The 20,912-nt window shown below is 46.1% G+C and overlaps 1 protein-coding gene across 7 annotated transcripts in view; it reads left to right on the top strand.

Annotated features, from left to right (window-relative positions):
- The window catches only part of SLMAP (sarcolemma associated protein), a 1,535,859-nt gene that overhangs the window by 1,288,759 nt on the left and 226,188 nt on the right, over window positions 1-20,912 (top strand). For all 7 annotated transcript variants that reach the window (XM_069643684.1, XM_069643683.1, XM_069643687.1 and 4 more), the window contains one exon: window positions 16,135-16,306. In XM_069643684.1, the coding sequence (XP_069499785.1) occupies window positions 16,135-16,306 (172 nt within the window). The remainder of the gene's footprint in view (window positions 1-16,134; window positions 16,307-20,912) is intronic.

Genomic DNA, 20,912 nt, shown 5'->3' on the forward strand with positions numbered 1-20,912 from the left:
TGCCAAAGGTTGGCGAACAAAGAAGGCACGCCTGGTTTGGCGCAAAAAGTAAAACACAAGAAGGTCTTTAACAAAAAGAAATGGCCATAAAACCCAACCGGAGCCAAAATAAAAAGTATTTGGTCAAGCGGGTTTAAGTTTGAGATTAATAGAATAGCTTAAAACAGTACCACGTGCATATATTATGATTGCGGTATAAAAGATAGTGTAGGTACCACTGCCACCAGCCAAGTCTTAGTGTTAAGGGAGCGAAACAAAGCTCTAAGAGGCGCAGACAAAAAGGAGTAGGAATTAACCCCTTCCATTACTCCATGTAAGATGGGGAGTATTGGGTCTGCAGTTTAAATGGCTATATAAAGTAAATGGCAACTTTACCTGTTTCTGGGGGACAGTAGTCAGCCCCAGAAAAATGGAGTCAGTGGGAAGTCTTAGAGACAACCCTGTGTCACTGCACTGAAGGTTCTGTGTAACACATAGAAAAAGTTGGGCTCATGGAGTGGTGTGGCTCCAGAGCCCAAGATCGCGCACACAGTAGAAATACATATGGCAAAACACATGTAAGAGTGGGAAAAAAGGTTCACACTCTTAGCAGGTGGAAAAAATAAACCTTTGGTTAATTCTTCCTTTGTGCCACACCAAATGCCAAAGATGTTGTCAATTAATCTTTTCCAGGTTCGTATGTATGGTGACCAGGTAGGATGTTCTAGTACATATTGACTCTGTTAGGTAGAATTCTCATTCTATTGCTAATTTCCCTCACCCAGTGAGTCCCCCAGCAGTTTTGCTGGATTTCTGGTATTTATTTTTTCCACTTGGTAAGAGTGTGAGCCTTTTCCCCACTCTTGCATGTGTTTTGCATGTGTATTTTTACTGTTTGTGATCTTGGACTCTGGATTACACCACTCCATGAGACACCTTTTTGTATGCGTTACACAGCACCTTCAGTGCAGTGACACAGGGTTGTCTTTGAGACGTCCCATTGACTCCATTTTTCTGGGGCTGACTACTGTCCCCCAGAAACAGGTAAAGTGTCATTTACTTTATGTAGTCATTTAAAACTACAGACCCAGTGCACCCCTTCTTACATGGAGTACTGGAAAGGGTCAATGCCTATCCCTTTTTGTCTGTGCCTCTCTGAGCTTTGTTTTGCTCTTTTAACATTTAGACTTGGCTGGTGGCAGTGGTATCTACCCTAACTTTTCTACCGCGATTATACTATATAAACGTGGTATTGTTCCAGGCTATTATATTAGCCTCGAACATAAACCCGCTTGACCAAATACTCTTTCTTTTGGCTCCGGTCGGGTTTATTCGCCATTTCTTTTTGTTAAAGTCCTTCTTGTGTTTTACTTTGCGCGGCACACCAGGTTTGCCTTCTTTGTTCACCATCTTTTGGCGGGCTTCTGCAAAGAAGCCCTTTGCTTAGCGCCTGGGTGTGTAGGTGGGCTGTATGTGAGGGAGGGGTGTAGTCACTCCCTTGCACAGGGTATCCTAGGAAACCCAAGTCGCACTTTGCCATGATTGGCTGAGGTGGTTGTCCGGCCCGGACAACCCCCCTACAGCGTGATTGACAGCCAGGCTGGGTGAATGGTGGATTTTCGCATAAGAGGCAGGACTCTTGGGCTGGAAGTCAGAGTTGCCACTGGAACTACAAGGAACCGAAGAGAAGCAGAGAAGACGGCTGTTGCAACTACCGAGTCCCGGTGAAGCCTTGCTGCAGTCCTGAGCTATCTACCCTTCAACCACCAGAGAAGATCCAGTCCGGCGTCTTCTTCCCTTGAGCCTGGTGAACCAGCTCATCTTCCACAGCCACTGCACACTGCTGTATTGGTCTGGAAAGCCATCTGAAGAGTCTCCTGTTTTAAAGGAGTGCACCTTTTATTCACTGTCGCTGCTACTGGCCTCATCCCTGGGTAGTGCAGCTCACTCCAGATGTCGTCCTTCTTGTCCCCACGACTGAAGCTCCGGGAACTGTGAGTCTGCAGGAAACTACCAGGAACAACTGCTGTGGCACCAGCTTCTTCAAAGAATAAAGGTTCTGTGTCCAGCTTCGAGGAACTAGGTTGAACCCTTTTCTCCTCACCCAAGGCTTGCCCTTGTCTTCCTTCCCTCTTATAACTTTTGCTTCCTCTGTTGACAATATCCATGTACTCCTGGCAACGTTGAATCTTGAACTGTCTGTGACCCTCGACAACAGGAACCCGGTTCCACTTGACATTGGCGCTGGCGTATTGACTTTTATCTTCCTATCAGCAAGTGTTCTCTGATTCTGTATGACTTGACAAAAGTATTGCCTATGATTTTTGCCCCCAACTCTCTTTTGCTAACTCGGGTGCTAAGTGTGTTTTTACCCCGGTAACATTTCTTTCTGCGAATACACGTATCTTTAGTAAGACCGAACTGTCATTACTGTCAAAAAGTGATCGCATATGTATTCCCGGTAACGTCTTCTGTTTCACAACACCGTTCCGTCAAACCATAAGGTACTTACCTTGAGTTGTTCTGCACAAAGTAAATTGGTTGTGTGTAGTGTATTTTACGTGTGGTTTTAATTTAATAGAAGTGAAGTGTTTTATGAACTGATGGTTTAAAAATAAATGTACTTTTACTTTTTCACCAAAAACCTTGAGTCCGTGTTTGCTTGAGTCACAGTAATTGTAGTCCTTGGTGTAATCTCTACTACTGCTCATTTGCTCTTGAGAGAATTCTGGCTGCTCCGCTACTGCTACCACTTTAACAGTGTAGTACAGGTTTGTACCAAAGGTGAACTTGTATTGCCACTTGTAGTCTTAATTGTGTGTAGTGGTCCCTAAGGGCACTGAACAGGATTCTGCTTAATAGACTCTCAAAATGGAACATGAAAGTGTTGGCATACACCGGCGCCACCAAGGAGCCCATTGATGTGCCAGAAGTTGGCAAATAATACTTTCCTTGAAAATAAAAGTAGCTATTGTATAGAATTAAGTTGAGTAATTCTAATACAAATTGGGCATTACATTTTAAGTCCGGTGAGTTCAGGAGTAACCATTCAATCGAATCTATGCCCTCATTGTGTCGAATCAGTGTATAGACTGCACACATCGAGACTAAATAGTGTACATTCTGAGCTCACAGCTGAGAATTCCTTCAGGGAATTCAGAAAGTCAGTGGTATATTTTAAATATGATGAGGTTGCCTGTATTAGTGGTTGAATGAGTCTATCAATATAGACTCCTAGAGGGTCAAAGAAGCTCACTGCCTGCGACGATGGGTCGCAATGGGGGATTTTGTTGATTATTGTGAATTTTCGGTAAACCATAAAAAAACTGGAGTGATAGGATGGTGGTTAAGGAATTCATAAGTCTTACTACTGATCCAATCATTCTCCTTAGCTTTGTCAAGTGTCTTATTAATGAGGATCCTGATTTCAGGTAGGGGATCCCTGTCCATTGTGATGTAGGTGTTAAGTATCATCTAGTAACTCCATGCATTTCTTAAGGTAGAAGTCCGAGTCCATCACTACAATCGCTCCCCCCCGTTATCTGCTGATTTAATAGTTATGGCTTCGTCCTTGGCTAAATTCTCGACCAAGTCCAATTGACAATTTTTGACATTAATGGGAATATTCCTTTTGTAATTAATCCTGTTTAAATCTGCGAGAACATTTTCAAGTACAGAGTTCTGGATGTGGGTGTCAAATGTACTTTTGGGTTGCATTTCCAATAAGCGAGGCTGCCCATGAGATCACTGTTGCCACATGTCAGGCCACCTGCAGTTTTGATTTATGTGGCTCAGGATCTTGCATGGTGGGCCATGAGAGACAACCTGCTGAGAGGCACATTGTTTTGTTAACCTTGTCCCCAGGTGATGGTGGTAACTGATGTATCTGACAGGTTGTGGCGCTAATCTGTCAGAACTACAGTGAGCTGATTCTAGTCTCCTGGAGTCTCTGGAGCATATCAATTTGCTGGACTTCAGAGCTATCGGGCTGCTCCTGGTCTCTGTCCTCTCTGTGAAACGCAAGACTGTGCTGATCCCAACGGACTACACAGTAACCACATGCTTCTAATGGATTATTTCCTACGATGGATTGTTCATCTATGATCCATCTAGGATATCCTATTCACAGCGCAGCTGTTCTTCCTAAACCTTTAAACTGCCAGCAGGCACTAAGCGGCTCTGCGTTGGCTCTGTTCGATGCTTTTGTGTACACGGGACATGACATTGGGGCAAGTATATATAGAGGCACCATGCCCAATCACCTTGGTTCCTTTTTATGTGCACTCTATTTGCTTCAGGAGCACGATATCTGAATTTTTTAATCAGTCGCAATGTCCATTACTGCGAAGACCTCTGCGTTTAAACCTTGCGTGGAATATGGCTGGCAGATGTGGGTTTTGGATCCGTGCTCAACTCTGCCTGACTCCACCTTTGGGCGTTAATCTCATCGCCGTCCTCAGCATTGTGAGCAACAAAGAACCTCTATAATACGAAGATGTGACATCTCCGACAAGGGGGGAGCAGGTACCCTTTGGGTTTGAACCTTTGGTGTCCAGGAAAGTCAGCATTTTCATAGTGCTAGAAGTCCAAGCAGCTGTGTTCTCATAATTAACACTTTTCAGCTACTTCTGCCTTTTGTTAATCAGTGTCCATTGCTAAAGCTGGAAGCAAAACCAAGACTGTAATTCCATATCCCCACTCCGCTAGTTTGTCCATTGCCATTACTATCCCCACTCCGCTAGTTTGTCCATTGCCATTGCCTGTACTCAGTTGATTGGTCTGTTGCGAAGCTCTTCACCTCAAGACTGGTTAGTTTGCAAGTGTGCACTGAATTGATTTTCTTCAATGCCTAGGAGCAAAATCCCATTTGGGTACAGTGTAGTTTTAAATGTCAACTGTGCCCGTGACATTTAGCAAGATTACCTACTACAGACCCTATTTAAAACTTTATTTATACCATTGCATGCCAAGCTGCGTATCGCTCGAATGGTATTGTTATCTAAAATACAGAGATGTCTGCTTCTGGGACATAAACACTTTTTCTACACTGCCTGAGTCAGGAACTATTTCTCAACGAGGTAAAAATGCTTGTTGGGAATAGCTACGGATATGTACTGGAGGCAGTTGATTTAAAAATAGATCTAGATTTACATTAGATGATCAAAAACAAGTTAATTGCGTCCACTGGTCCCCGTGGAAGACAACATGTAAACTAAATCCCCCTAATATAGGTTGTACCTGGAATAGATAAATATTGGCAACCCTACACATGCTTGCTCTCTCATAGGATTGAGTGAGATTTTCTTCTTCCCGATTGATTTTCATTGGTGGAAGTAACCTTTTATGTGAGAGGAAGTTTGAAAATATTATTTTTTTGTTGGAAATTCATGAGCCTGCTGCAAAAACTGGGGAAGTTTGTTGGTTTTGATGTTTGCGTAGTATGCAAGGGTGTTGGACAGGGGTGAGGTAACAAAAGTGGGAAGAGGTAGTGTAGTGTGAGGATGAGCAAGTTTGAGAGGGGAGTAGGCAGTGATTAGCTATGATGGGTGGATTGTTGGGGATATTCAAAGGTGAGCTAGAAAAGGTCTGGGTAGGGCTTATGGTATAGTGGAGTTAGGTGTTGATTGAGAGCATTGAGGAAGGGGTGGGTGTGGTGGGATTGGGCATGGGGTGAAGTGGAGAAATGGTGTTAAAGTGGAGTGGTGGTGTGGCATTGTGTAGTAGCTTGGAATGATTGGGCTATAAAGGGGTGGGGGAATCCAGGTAGACTAATAGTCCGGGTTTTGGAATTTTGTGGGGCAGGGAGTGAAGTGATTGGGGTGGAGTGAAGTGTCATTGAGGAAGGCTGGGTGGAATGGAGCCGGTAGAGGGTATGGGGGATGAGTACTGTTGGGTGTTAGTAGAGAGTTGTGAAGGGAAGTTGTACAGAGGGATGAGGAAGGGTGGGTGGGGGTTAAGAAATCTGGTTGAGGAGAGTGGGGGCATGATGTTAGAGTGGAGTCTGCTAAAGTGCGGGGGTTAGGAATGGTAGTAGCTAAAGTGGTGTGGTGGGGGGTACAGTTATGTTGGGTAGAGTGGCTTGGTGTTGGGCCTGGCAGGGTTGTTTTTGGTGTTGGGCGGCATTGGGGAGGAGATGTATTGGAATGTTATAGACTATCTGGTGGGGTGGTCGGGCAGTGAGGAAGGGTGGGTGGTCAGGGATAGTTGGTTTGGGGATGAAGTGGGGGGCGGTTTTTTGGAATAGTAGAGAGGTGGTGTGGAGTAGCGAAAATGAAGGAGAGGCCGGTTGTCGGCAGACGGAGATGAGGAAATGTTGAATGTCGAGACATTCGTGGAATACTGGGGGATAGAGGGGATTGAGGTGGGTTTGAGGGAACCGAAGGGGTTGAGGCAGAGTGGGTGGAGAGGGGTGGCTGAGATGTGAGGGGTGGTTCGGTTAAAGGGGGGGTGGGGATGGTTGTGAGGGGCGTAGCAGAGACATGGGTTGTCAGGGGCTTGAGGATGGGTGGGGTAGTCCGGTGCTTAAGGGCAAGGAGAGGTTAAGAGGAGTTTGACAAAGTTAGAGTGGTGTGTTGTGTAGTGAGATAACCAACAGGAAGACAGCCGAAAAAAGAGCAATAAAAATCATACTGTGGAATAGCAGGCATCTCTGCCTCTTTGAAGTTGTGTGGCAGTGAGGGGCAGGGCAGTAGGGCAGTTCCTTAAGTGGGGATGCAAAACCGCAGTGGTGTGCTCCAACAAAAGGGTGCGACATGAAGGTTGGGCCTAAATAATAGTGGGCGTGGCCTAAAGGAGCACCGCCTCACCCAAACAATACACCGAAACCCTGCAAACATGGCCTTGGATGTTACTCTATGCAACCAGTCTGCGTATTGTAAATTAATTTCAATGGTTTGCAGTCTCCCACATCCCTCATTTTGATAGATACCCTATCCAGCTTCGGCTGCTTGAAAAACTTCGACAGGGGGCATTGTGCAGCTCAGCATTGTCTTTCGACTTCTGCCTCCCTTGACCGTGCCACTCCTCGACTCTTAACTTTATGGTGGTAGTACATATCCATTATCACTACGCCTCCCTACCTCAGTTCCTTTTTTTCCTGTGCATTCAGCATGCTTTTCGGAACGCATTTCTCAAGTTTTTCATCAGCTTGAACATGAGCATCACGTACCCATACAACATTTGTGTGTGGTGGCTCGGGGTGGAACATGACATTGAGCAGTGCGGATCCTGTCAGCACATGGATCCGTAAGCGTTTGGTGTAGTTGGCACTTGGGAGGCACCCTTCTAAACCTCGGGTCTGATCTGTGGCCAATTCTTCGGAACTGACACAGGAGGGCCTAAGTCAGAAAAGGAAGACTAAGACTAACATTGCATAAAAGCGAAAAAGAGATCTCACTCTGAGTCCCACCATTATTTCTCCCACAAAAAGAAAGTGCAAACACAGGTGTGACTGCAGTTCTTGGAAGGAATGGGGTAATTTGTATCCAAGTAGGAAGCCCCCAAGGGAGGAGTGGGAGGAAATCCGACAACAAAAGCTCCAGCTATTCGAGAAGGCCATTGCAGGTACCGCCAGCACTAGTTCCCGGATATTTTGGCGCCACAGTGACCAAGTCTGGTCTCAAGCCCTCGACCTTAACTATCTCAAAGTTGACCCGAGTGGCACTAGAGGAGTCAGCCCTGTTCTGTCAAGAATGATGATGGACCAGAACTTTTTGCCACAGTCCAGGTCCTGATTATTTGAATCCATGAGAACCATCTTTGATGATGAGATGCACCCAGTTCCTTTCGGTATGGAGCCCTTGAGGTGATTTGGGGAAGGGGGGGGGGGCGCTTAGGCGGAGTGTTTGTGTAGAGATTCAGCACATACCGGATTTCCTCACGGACCAGGTCGATTTGTTGGCTTTGACCGAGGAATTGCATGATGCGAGTGCCCGATCTCGATATGCAGCAGGGTTGCTCCCGACACCCTCCCCAATGTGCACTACAGGAAGATGGTCAAGAGAATGGTAGTGGCTCTTGGCCTTATCGCCACTGCCAAGCACTTACGTTCCTATCACCTGACTGACCTCTTGGACAAGGTTGTGTAGTCCGAGGGATCTCTGCCCTTCAATGTGGCCTTTTCAGACCCAATTGCTGCATTATGACAGTGTCCTTGCTGATTGCTGGCGGTTGACGCCTACCTAACAAAATAGTATGAGCCGGTTATGGGTGATCCATCCAACTGCCGCGAGTCTGGTGGTCCAGGTCATTACTGTGAACTCTAGGGCTGCGTCGTTCACGTCTAATCCCCCAGTGGCCAGGGAGATGAAAATGGAAGACTCCCTGGTAAAGAAGGTATTTGCATCTTTCTTCTGTGGACTGTCAACTGCTGGATAGAAACATCAACAGTGCTCCATAGTGCGGCATACCTCTACAGTTCAGGGTTTTCCCTGAATGTGCAAGAAAATTGCTCGACATGCCCTTTGACGACATGCACCTCTTTGGGCAGAATGCAATCGGTCCTTGTAGCGCTTAAAGGAGTCAAAGCTAGCTGCAAAGTCATTGGGCCTGGCGGTCATGCAGCCTGCCGAGCAATTCTTTTTGTTTGGTTCCAGAGGAAGGTGCTACAGGTGCTATATCGCCATCTTGGGGAAGTCTCATCTTTCTCAGTTCAAGCAAGACCAGAGGCAATTCCCATGTCCCGGCAGGGGCAGAGGGTCCTCAAAGGGGTGAGTCAGCTTTGGCTTTGACATCGGGGGTGGTGACACCCTCTAAGCTGCTTTAAGTTCTCACTACATGCTTCACCGGTTAGAGGGAGGGTCTCTCAAGCACTCGGACGGGTGGAAGGATGGAACGACAGACTGGGCTCTTCGCTTGACCAAGTAGGGATACTGGCTCCCCTTGATGAGGGGACTTCTGACAGACCACCTCCTCTCCCTCAGCAGCCGGAAGCGGTGCTCCTGGGAGAGCTGAAAAACCTAATTTCGAAGGGCGTAGTTGAGCAGGAACCAGCCGAATCGGGCTGGTACTCCTGCTAATTTCTAGTGCCCAAGTAAGGGGGAGGACTCTGACCCATCCTGGACCTCAATGCCCAGAAATATCTCCTTACGAAGGACAAGTTCAGGATGGTGACTTTGAGAGAAATTCTACAGGGTCTGCAATTCCAGAACAGGTTTGGTGTAGCTGGACCTTCAGGATTCCTGTTTCCAAGTCTGATGCACCAGCGATTCCAGAGGTTTGTCATTGAACACCTGATCAGTTCACATTAACGCCACTCCCAGGGTTTTCACCAAGCTGAAGTGGTAGTGGCAGCTCGCCTCGGGAGATCTGGTGTCCATGTGTTTTCTTACCTGGATGACTGGTTGATCCATGGAAGTCTTGAGGCAGTTCAGGGACACCTATTCCTAGCTCCACAGCTTGGGCTTCTCACTGAACTTTCAGAAGTCCCATACATCAATGTAGAGGCTCTAATTCATAAGAGCGGTCCTGGACAACCGGTCGGGGAGGGCCTGCCCCTCCTGAGGAAAATGTCTCCAGCATCAGTCGGATGTGTCACACTTACAGAACTACAGCAGTCTCCCAGCAGCTTCCTTCCTCCGCCTCTTGGGCATCATAGCCTCCTGCATATTTCTGGTACCAGAGGTCAAGCTGCGAATGTGATTCCTACAATGGCTTCTGAGGGGTCAATGGTTGCGGTATTTCAGCAATATGAAGAATGTCTTCAGAGTATACGGGACTGTGGTCACCAACCTTTCCTGATGGGCTGGCTGGGAAGATATGATGGTGGGGGAACCCTTTTGGCCACCTTGGCCGGAAGCTCAAGTTGTCTCTGATGCCTCCATGAAGGGTGTTCACTGCAGGGATATGCAGGTGAGTGGTCTTTGTGTCCCTGTGAAACTCTGTTGGCACATCAACTGGCAAGAGCTGCAAGCAATCGTGCTAGACTAGATGGCTTTTGCACTGTCCCTAAGTGGAAATCATGTCCTTTTTGTAACGGACAACCCCTTTGTCTCTTTTATGGTGTGATGGAGTTAGGAGGCTGATAAGATGGTATTATTTTGGCTATAGACTTTTATTCAAAAGGAGGAGGCAAACCAACCTCTCCCTAATCTTAGAGTGGTTTTCCCTTCCTCAACACAGGATAACTTGAGTGCTCGGCAAGAAGCAAGTCAAAAGAAACAAAATACGGTCCTCTGTCCAAACCTACTACTCCATCCATACCACTAACAAATAAACCAAGAAGAAAAGGGCTCAATGAACTTCTAAATTATGCCACCAAGAGAAATAACTCCCTTCTCCTGGTGAAACAATCAAATATTGTGTTGACTTAACAATAGTCTCTCTCACGATTGGGTATGATTTATCAAATATACTTGGACCAAGAGAATGACTCCCTTCTCCTGGTCTATTTGGAATTTGTATTTGTATTTTATTTATTTGTAGCGCGCACCACCAAGCCCAAAGGCATCAGGGCGCGAAAACTTGAAGGCGGTTACATAAATTTACAATAGACATGCGATTGGGTCACGCTCTAACAGTTACAAGTACATACAAATGTAAAAACAATAAATACAAAAATGTGCGAATTAGGATCAGAGTGTTACAGAGTGAAAATGAGCAAAAGCAAGCAAATTAAGGAAGAGATCTGGAGACTGTTCTTTGATAGTCCTTTAGACAAGTCTCTAAAAGCTCTGTAACACTTGTATACGAGCGCGATACAAATAAAATATCATGTCAAGTCTCTAATTCCTCCCAAGGATTTGTTAACAACAGAGTTAAGACTTTGTCAAATCTTCTTATTGCTGGACATTTGTCAGGGCTTTTTATATCTTGACTATTGCAGAGATTACTCTGACAGTACTTTGTTCTTCTGGTATCTTTCACATATGCTGAGTTTCCCACTGTGAAAATAGAGTTCACTCCGGGGTAATACTTTGGTCTTGGTTTACTGAGTCTCACAATTGTGACATGGGAGATTACTCTAGAGGAATACTTGACTCTTGGCTCTTTCGGTATCACTACTGTGAATAGGTTGAGCAGCCTTAATGTTAGTGACCCCTCCCGGATCTCTCACTACGCCTGTTACCTTTTGTCTTAGTTGTTGAGCGTCACTGGTTCTTCCTGTGGGGTTCTGTCGGCCTCGCTCAACCACATGGCTTCCACGGATTAATCCACTTCTTTTTCCTGGGAATGGGGCTCTTCCTTTGAGGCATTGGCAGTGTCGGCACTGTTTATGCAGCAGCCAGTCAACCCTCCTTGGGCTGTGCCACTGCCTGGAGTTTCTCTCCTCCTGTTGGAGTCGGCGGTTTGCCTCCCTGTTGATTCTTTGGTTGGGATGGGCCACTCTGTCCCAACCGTGGCTCTCCGGTTCTTGCTTCTGGCTTTGCTGTGGCCCCACGTTTGAATCTCCCAGGCTTCCTGACTGCTGAATGTCAGGCCTTTCTCTTTTATTTTCATACAGTTGTTCACTCCCCCGCGTGAACGCTTATTCTTTCTTTTGTCTTTGTGGATTGATCTGCATTCTTCTTTCCCTCCTTCATCTCAGTATGGTTGGCTGCCAACCAACAAGCTCTCTATTTTCCATTTTTCTTCTTAGAAATATTAAGGCGTGTATGTGGTACAAGATGTACAAGATCCTCTCTTTACTCAGATTCACCCTGTCCGGAGGGGGTGTGGCCATGATCTTCCCTGAGTGGATTCCTGCCTCTATCGTTCCCACGATGACCTACTACTCCTTTGAATGCCTTGTCTACAGGCGTTTTCTCTCTCCTGGCCACTCAATTACCGTGGCTATCTATCGGCCTCCTGGTCAAATCACCTCATTCCTCTGAGTGGGCAGATCTCTCCTCCCTCCTGTTCTCAACCACTCAACTCCTTCTTTTGTTGACCTCAATATCCATCTAGATGCTCCCTGTTCCTCCTCTGTACTCTTTCGTGACCTCTGCGATTCTCTTTCCCTTTCTATTCTCCCCTCTGGCCCAACTCACTCTGCAGGGAACACGCTTCATGTTTTAATCTCCTCTGACCGCCCCCTCTCCATCCCTCTACTCACTCCTGGAGTAATCACTCCCTCTTTTCTTCCCATCTCTCCCTCTCTTCCCCCCCATGCCAAGCCAACCCCAACACTGCTACCTACCTTCTCGGACATCCGGCCCATTAAGAGTTTGTCAGTTGAGGCTTTCGCTGCCACCTTCTCTCCTCCCCCTCCGGTGGACTCACATCCTGACACAGCCCTTTCCATGCTCTACTCTTCTATCTCCGATACTCTTAATGCTCTTGCCCCTGTCATGAGGATCCGCGTGAAGCCCAAACCCAAGTGCAATTCTTGGTATGACTCTGACCTAGCTACCCTTAAACGTAAGTGCAGGGCGGCTGAGAGGAAGTGGAGGGCTTCTTGTTCATCCTCTGACAATCTGGCATGCCGCATTCTCCAAAGGCATTATCCGGCTCCTTGTCCATATTAAGAAGAGAGCCCACATCCAAGCCTGTGTCTCTCTGGCATCTAACAACTTGGGCAAACTCTTCAAAATCTGCAAGGAGCTGGCCAACCCTGCTGCAGTCTCAACCTCTCCCGTCACCTCCCAGGCCCTTTGCACGGCCCTTGACTCTCACTTCATCTCAAAAACCCAGGATATCCTGTCTGCCCTCTTCCCCTCTTCTCCCCTCTCCTGCTGTGAACTTTGGCCCTCCTACAGCCACCCCCCACCCTATTTCTCATCCTTTCCTCTTTTCTCCCCTGACAAGGTTTCTAGTCCGATCTATAAAAGTCTTGTCAAAACAGGTTCTTCCCTTTTCTTCCAAAACCATCAAAGACCACATTGACTTTCTCGCTCCTGCCCTGGCTGACTTCTGCAAACCCTCCTTCGCCTCTGGAGCATTCCCCTCCCCTCGGAAGCACTCTTGAGCACCCTCTTCTCAAGAAACCCACAGCCGACCCTTCTTGCCCAGCTAAATATCGCCTGATCTCCATCACTCCTTTCCTGGGCAAACCCCTGGAAAAGCTGGCTATCTCCCAGCTTAATCTTCACACTGATTCTGTTGGTAGTCTCCATGACCATCAGTCTGGCTTTAGAGCTGCCAGAAGCATGGAAACTGCTCTCCTGAACATCTGTGAAGATCTGCTCTCCTCCCTGGACTCTAACATCCCTTTTGTCCTCATCCTACTTGATCTCTCTTCTGCCATCGACACGGTTAACCATACCATCCTGCTCAACCGTCTCCCTGACAACCTGGGTATCACTGATAAGGCTCTGGTCTGGCTGACTTCTTTCCTGTCTGATCGACCAACCCAGGTCCAACTTGGGTCCTTCTTTTGCTCTATTACTCTCTCTACTTGCGGTGTTCCCCAGGGGGACTAACCTCCTCACCCTGGCTTTTCAGCCAATACCTGGCTACTCTCGCCCATCGCGTTGCCGCACTGTGCTCCAACTTTCAGTGCTATGCAGATGAAACTCCTAATTTTCAGGCTTTCCTCGGCCACCTCTTCTCCTTCTCTCATCTCGGATTGTCTGTCTGCTATTCCGGAGTGGTGTGCCGCCAACGATCTCTGCCTTAATGCCAGCAAGACAGAGATTCTCTGCATCAGCACACTTTCAGACTCCTTTCCTGTCACTCTCTGGCCGGCCTCCCTTGGCCCTCTTCCTACCCCACCTGCCGGGCTAAGAACCTCAGGGTCATCTTCGACTCAACACTTTACTTATCTGCCCACATCTCGGTCTCTTAAAAAGTCAAATTTCCAACTGCACCTCCTCGGGTGTATTCTGCCTTTCCTCTCCTTCCCCCAGAAGCTCACTGTCTCTCAAGCGCTGGTTCACTCTAGGTTGGATTACTGCAACAGCCTCTTTCTAAATCTACCTGCTTCTACTCTCCGCCCTTTGCAACTCATCATGCAAGACTTGTCCTTGGCTTCAAGCCCTGGAATTGTATATCTCCAGCCCTGAAATCTCTTCATTGGTTTCCAATGGCTGCAAGGATTACATTAAAGACCCTTTGCATTGGCCACAAGGCTTTCTGTGGCCTGGGTCCAAAATACCTTGAATTCTCCCTCCGTAAATACCTTCCCACTCAAGCTCTTCGCTCCTCCACCTCCAACTCCCTCAGGGTCAGTCATTTCACATAGAAACAAGCTGGGGTAGATCGGTCTTCGGCTGGGGCCTCCCTCTGGAACAGCCTCTTTGCCAATCTGAAATTTGAGAACCATCTCCTGTTCATGAAGCACCTCAAGACCTACTTCTTTGCGTCTGCCTTCTCTCTTCCTCTCCCCTGCTGATCTGTTCTGCTTTGGCACTGTGCACCTGGTTACCCACTGATTTCGGGCCCAGGTACTTGCCCACCCTGCAACGCACCTGCACTGCCTCTTGGCAACCCTTGCACTTGGGTCTGTATCTGTAACCCTACAGTCGCCCCTCCTCTGCACTTATCAGACACCCACCGTCTGTGCCTTAAACCTAGCACTTAACAATTGATGGCTGCACTACCACTTGTTGTGTTTTTTTTATCCTTTGTTCAGCACTTTCCACTTCTCCCCCTGCACTTCCCCCTTTCCCTCTCCCCTGCTCTTGCGCATTCTCATTGTCACTGGGCCTAGTAAGATTGTTGTTTTGTTCTCCCTTGTTCCCCTCCCTTGCCTCGTTGTGCTCTGAAACACTTGTGTATGAGCGCGATACAAATAAAATATATATCATAGTGGCCTCACCGTCCTAGCCTTTTAGGGAAGAGATCCCCTCCAGGGAGAAGTGATGAGAACCTGTGAATCATCATACTATGAATTACCTAAAACAAGCAGGGGGGTTGCAACTACCCCTGTGCAGGAAGGTCATGCAGCTATGGTGCTGGCTTCTGGAGAACAGGATCCTTCACCTCTGCAGCCCATCTCGCAGGGGCAGAGAACATGTTGGCGGAATCTCTTGATCAGGCAGAGCATGATGTCCCACGGATGTGAGATATGCTGAAGTTCATTAGAGACCTGCCTGTGGGGAATGCCGTCTGTGGCTCAGTTTGCCATGATCAACAAATCATAATGCAAGATGTCTCTTGCTTGAGGGAATTTCTGCCCATGGGTCATTAGGAGACGCTTTTCTGGTGGAGCTAAAATTCCTGAGTGTTGCTAGCCAAGACACTTTGATAGTGGGGGAAGCTGGGAGGGTGATGCGGAATCTGCGGTAGAACAATACATAGAACGTTACTGGTAAGTCCTTTCTTTTTTCCAGGGGTTTGTAAATGAGGCATACTCTCGTTCAGTATATAAAGAATTCATTCAGTGAGTTAATAGGTCACTCTCATCCTTTTAATAAACCACTTCTGAGAAAGGGAAGGGTGTCATTTAGTGACAGCGTGGTTTAGTAGCAATTTGCGTAAAAGCAACAAGCATTTTGAGTAAATAATAACCACAGAATCTTTTATTTGAGATGTCTGTAGTTATGAAGCCCTTGCGAGCATGTAATGCACACTTGGCTCGCTGCTCATTTCATTTGTCACAAAGCTCACCTAACATTAAAGTCTCTGCAAACGATTTGCCATATATACTCATTTAGACGGGGCCATTTGTTGGTTCGGGCTGTTCTGCTTGAACAGGAGCTTATAAATCAATCACTCAGACCCCTCATATGCAACATGTCTCCTGAAGAACTTGCATGCTGCAACACAGGGGTCAAATGAACACCCTTTCTGGGTTGTAAGCATCAGAATGAACAACGGTTTGACCCTCAGCCATACCTTGTAAAGGAGTCGGAGACCTGCTTGTAAGTTCACTGGTCTCTATGAAAGGAGAAGGGAACTCGTAAATCTTTGGGGGCGATGCCAGCTGAAGAAAACAAATCAATGTTTGGCTGGTACTTGGACATTTTCATGTAACAATCATTGCAAGTTACTGTACCAACCATGGACTCTGCTTACCAACACCTTTTTCTCTTTTACCTATTGCAGTCTTTTGGCAGACAGGTGCCACTAGCGCCATGAAATGTGCCAAAACCAAACATGTTCCACGCTACAAAACAATCGGTTGTATTTAAACTTCTGTATCTGGTTGCCACTAACCTGGTCCACATACTATAGTTATGGAAAATCCCTCTCAAGGTGGCCAGATAATGAAATTCTGAAAAGCGCCCTGCATTGCTCATCACTGTAGGAAAGAGAGAAAACATATTCTGAGATGGTGTTTTTAATTTAATTTTCCAGCTCCCAGAAGCAGAGCTTAGAGCTTACCAATGATCTCGGTGTTCTTGAAATGACTCGCAAGGAACTTGAAGATCAAGTGGGTACTTTGACGGAACAAAGGCAGCGGGACATACGCAGTCTGAAAACACAGCTTATTGAGGCTGAAAATCAAGCCAAGAATGTAAATGAGAAGGTAAATTCAAGTTTAGAAGTAATTGTGGCTTAATTGTCATAAGACAAATGTAAAAGGAACATGAGTCATATTTCTTGAATATTGTTTGTTTTGACACAAGCGCAGTTCAAATGCTTAGTCCATGTTGGCAAAGAACACATTTCTGTTGCTTTTTATTGTTTTTTTGTATGTGCAAAATGCATTGAACACGATTCTATTTCAATTCCTAGTGCTTATACAAACCAATATTAATTACTATGATTATTTTCCAAATGTTTTCCCACACATTTAACGCTAACTGTAACACTTACCACTGCTAGGAGGTGTAGTGCAGTTGCTTAACCCTGAACACATATTCCTTATTAGCCAATACCCTTTACTCCCAACTTTAAACTCTGGGGAAAAAAATGTATGAAAATTCTCTCCAGGGAAACCATTGAGGAACAGCACTCCAGGCAAAACACTTTGATGGCTTCCTTTTTACTCCTATCCCTAAGAATGACCAAAAGCTTTTTTGTAAATAATTTTTTGAAATTTTTTTTATTTGGTTTAATCAATAAGATATTTACAAAAGACGGTAAATCATTTCAAGCTGTGCTGTTGCGGAGAAAAGAAAGAAAGAAAAACACAAGACTAAGGACATGAAGACGCCAGAAGAAAGAACAATGATGAAACAGCCGATGAAAAAGGAGGAGGAGAAGGATAGCCAGAGAGCTTTGGTGCTCATTAGGCAGCCCGGTTAAGCTGGGGTCGACCGACCAAGAAGTTCAGTGTTTACATAGTCCAACATTTTGTAGGTGGCCAGTAGCAACGAGGGTCTGTCTCCAGCCATCAGCCGGGACCAACACACGTCCTGGTCGCTCAATGTGTGGTCCGAGAACATCTTTGTCAGGTAGACTGTTCTAACCCTGGCTTTGCTGGGACATGTCAAAAGCAAGTGCCTGAACGACTCAGTTACTTCAGGCACTTTGCAAAATCGGCACTCGTTTGATGCGGAAAGCCCGCTAATTGCCAGGATCTCATTTGTTAGTAGGAGATTCAGTTGAGCTCGCATTATCAGATCACGAGCGTGTCTTGATGGAAACTTTTTGATATGAGGTTGTAATTTGTTGAATCTTCTGATGTTGGTAGGTAGGTGCTATGTCAATTTATTCTTTGAGGCTGCTTCGCTAGTTTGTATCCAGTCGATCGCTTTAAGTTTTTTTTGGATTTTTGTTGGGTCTGTGCAGAGTGTCTCCTCGTCACACTCTGTAGTAGCTAGTAGAGCCAGGTTCGCTTGCCTCCAATGGGTTAGCATTTTGCTTTGGCCATTTTCACATTTTTTTTAATTTTTTTTTTAATAACACATTTTATTGATTTTATGAAACATACAACTTAAACATAATTAGTACGATCAAAACAATCGGGCATACAAACATTCTGGATGCACGGCTCCCCATACACATTTTGAATAGTTCTTTATATATTAGTTTGATGGGCTTTTCAGTTTGCACCTAATGCAGGCGGGTCTCAGGGATATTCACAGCAGTCTATCATCAGAGTCTCTATGCATCTTCCCATTTCTGCCAGATTTTACGTGCTTTCCCTGGGCATCCTCTGGTGGTTTATACCCTTGTTTCCATTAACACACACATATCTACATCTGATATCCACTGTTCGCATTGTGGGGTTGCGGGAGAGCCCCACAGTTGGGCCAGATTCCTTTTTGCAAGCCCTGTGGTCGTTGCCAGCATGAGTTTTTCGAATCGGGATATGTCTGTCTTCATCTATCCCAAGTAATAGCAGTTTGGGGTCCATCGGAATTACTTGGCCAATGACCGATGATGGTTTATTACAGCATTTTTGCCAAAAGTTCTGGATCTGTGGGCACTCCCATAGGATATGGAAGAAGGTCCCTCTCGCCTGTTGGCATCATAGACGGTTGGGGTCCGTTGCTCTCTCCCACTGATGTAATGCCTCTCTCTTGGGTAATATACCCTGTGAAGGATTTTAAGTTGAATCAGTCTGATTCTAGCCGATATGGCAATTTCTCTTGGAAACAGGAGTGCTTTCGTCCCGTCTTCCAGTTGTATTGGTCCCACATCCCTTTCCCATTTTGCTTTCAGATCAGTGAATTCCGCTGTCGCGAATGAGGTTATTGCATTGTACATTATAGAGGTTATTTTGGTATCAATGCGCTCCACCACAATGTTCCTCTCAATTGGTGTGCACTCTGGTATATTCAGTAGGTCTATTTCACATGTGATAAGTGCATGTCGCATTTGTCTGTATTGGAAGTGTTCTGTGGAGGGTAATTCAAATTCGTCTCTAAGGGTCTCGAATAATACGCCTCGCCATTTTGCATTACGTCTTCTAGTCTTGCTATCCCGGCTACCTCCCAGTTCGCCCATTTCGGAAGTTTGCCAAGCTCCGGTAGGTGCCTATTCCGCCATAAGGGCTGGGCCAGTGTGACCTTCCCCTCCCAGCCTAGATGCTTGTGTGCATCTATCCAAATTTGCGTTCTATGTGCTATAGTTGTGTTGGGGATCGGGCGTGTCGTGCTCTGGTAGAGAGTCTCAAGTGGAGTGAGTCCTTGTCTTGCCTGACTATCCGCTCTGATGTGTGGTAGTTCAGGGTTAATATGAAGTATGTCATTTACTATTGGCATTTGGGCTGCCCAGTAGTATGTCTGCAGGTGAGGAAGTCCTATACCTCTGTCCCATACGGTGCGCTGCAGGGTTTTTAGTGCAATTCGGGGATGTCCCCCTTCCCACAGTAGTTTTCTGAGTATCTCGTCTAGTTTACGAAATTCTTTTTTGGGTATATACAGTGGTGCATTCTGAAGGATGTATAGGAACCGTGGTAGGGCCAGCATCTTAAACAGTGCTGCTCTTCCTAATAGGATGAGAGGGAGGGTCATCCAGTGTTTCACGTCGTTTGCAAATCTATCTCTGATTGGCTGTAGATTCTTTGGTACGTATTGTGTGAGATCTGTTATCTGTACCCCGAGATACCTGAACTGATCTTTTCCTATTCTGTATGGACAATTGTTTAAAGGTGTTGCGTCCATTCCTTTAATTGGGAATAGAATGGATTTGCTATAGTTCACCCGCAGTCCACTAAACAGACCTTCCAGGATTTTGCGGCATGGAATGGCAAATTTTGCGGCACAAACCTTTATTTATTGCGGCATTTTTGGGGGACATTTGGTATTAACTGGAGGGTGTAAGATTGCCACATTGCAGGAAATAGGCAGATTGCAAGGCTACAAGAGAGCCAGGGTATCATCATTATGTATCTTTTGTATTAATTTAATAGGAAGAGTCCCAGATGTCTCTGGCTTGGCAGAACAGTGTTTGATTTGGCTACATTTCTGGTTTAATGTTCATGCCTATTTAATAGTATTAACTAAATTGATCATTATCTATTGTAATGCTGAAAATATTCCCCTTCTATGTTCTCCAATCCCCCAAACACCCACACACCTCTCTCACCAACACACATCTCACCAACTCTCCATCACAACTTACATTCCTTAACCTCTCACTATGTCATACAAATGCTCACGTGCTATGTCACACTGTCAAGTCACAATTTGCACTGCCCAGCCCCAGCCACACTCCAAATCATACTCCCAACTCACACCTTTACACTCTACAATTCTTCCCGCAATATACAGTCCTTCATTCTTTTGTGCTGCTTCTGCATCTTGCATCCTTTCTCCCATTCTATCGCACTCTTCCCTCATCCTTTTTCCCAATCTGCAGCTCATTGCCTCTTTCTGGCCAACTGCTTCCTCACTGCTTTCTGGCTCACTGACCACACGCTCCCTCTACTTTCTGTACCTCTGCTCGCTCTCAAATTTCTGCCTCACCCACCGCATCACTGCTTCCTCTGCTCTCTTGTGCAGTGCTTCCACCTCTGACCCACTGCTCTCCCTCTGATTTCTTGCTTATCACTTCACATCTCACCCATCACTCTCCCTCATAGTGCAACCATTTTTTTTAAAAAAAATTTAAATGTAGATTTTGACCCAGTTCCTCAAATAATGGGGCATTTAAAAAAAGAACAGAGGATATGCTATTTTTAGACAACCCATTTTTCCAAATGAGCAGGTCACTTTATTCTCAAAGGTGACCGGCGCATTTCCACAGGCTTCAGCTGTAGCGCAAATTGTGTGCTGACCAGCTGCCTTGAATGGTGTTCTGGGTTGTTTGACCGAAGTGTAATTATTTGCGGCGGAATTGACCGTAGTCAATTTCGCTGCAAATTGATTTGCATTTCAGCCAAACAACCCAAAATGTACCTTTCACCACCACCCCGCCCCTCCCCTACTTAACTGCTTGGTCACTGCCGCTTCCCCGGCAACCCTGCGGTGCCAGATCCGTCCCTCTAACGCGGGTCGGATCTGACTCCGCAGGGTCCCTTTTTCGTTATTTTCTTTTTTTTTCTGTCCCCGCCTCCAATTTTGAGGAAAAAGGGGAAAACACTTCTGCAACCACCCTAGACCAAAAATACTGAACATGGGGAGCGGGTGACACCCTCGCAACACATTTTCAGTATTTATAAAAATTGATCGAATAGTACTGGACGAAATAGGTCAATTGTAACATTCGATAGATTTTTGTCATCAAAAATCTTTTTGTAC

The sequence above is a fragment of the Ambystoma mexicanum genome, chromosome 2p (genome assembly GCF_040938575.1).
Source record: "Ambystoma mexicanum isolate Mex_15411 chromosome 2p, UKY_AmexF1_1, whole genome shotgun sequence".
NCBI classification, from domain to species: Eukaryota; Metazoa; Chordata; class Amphibia; order Caudata; family Ambystomatidae; genus Ambystoma; species Ambystoma mexicanum.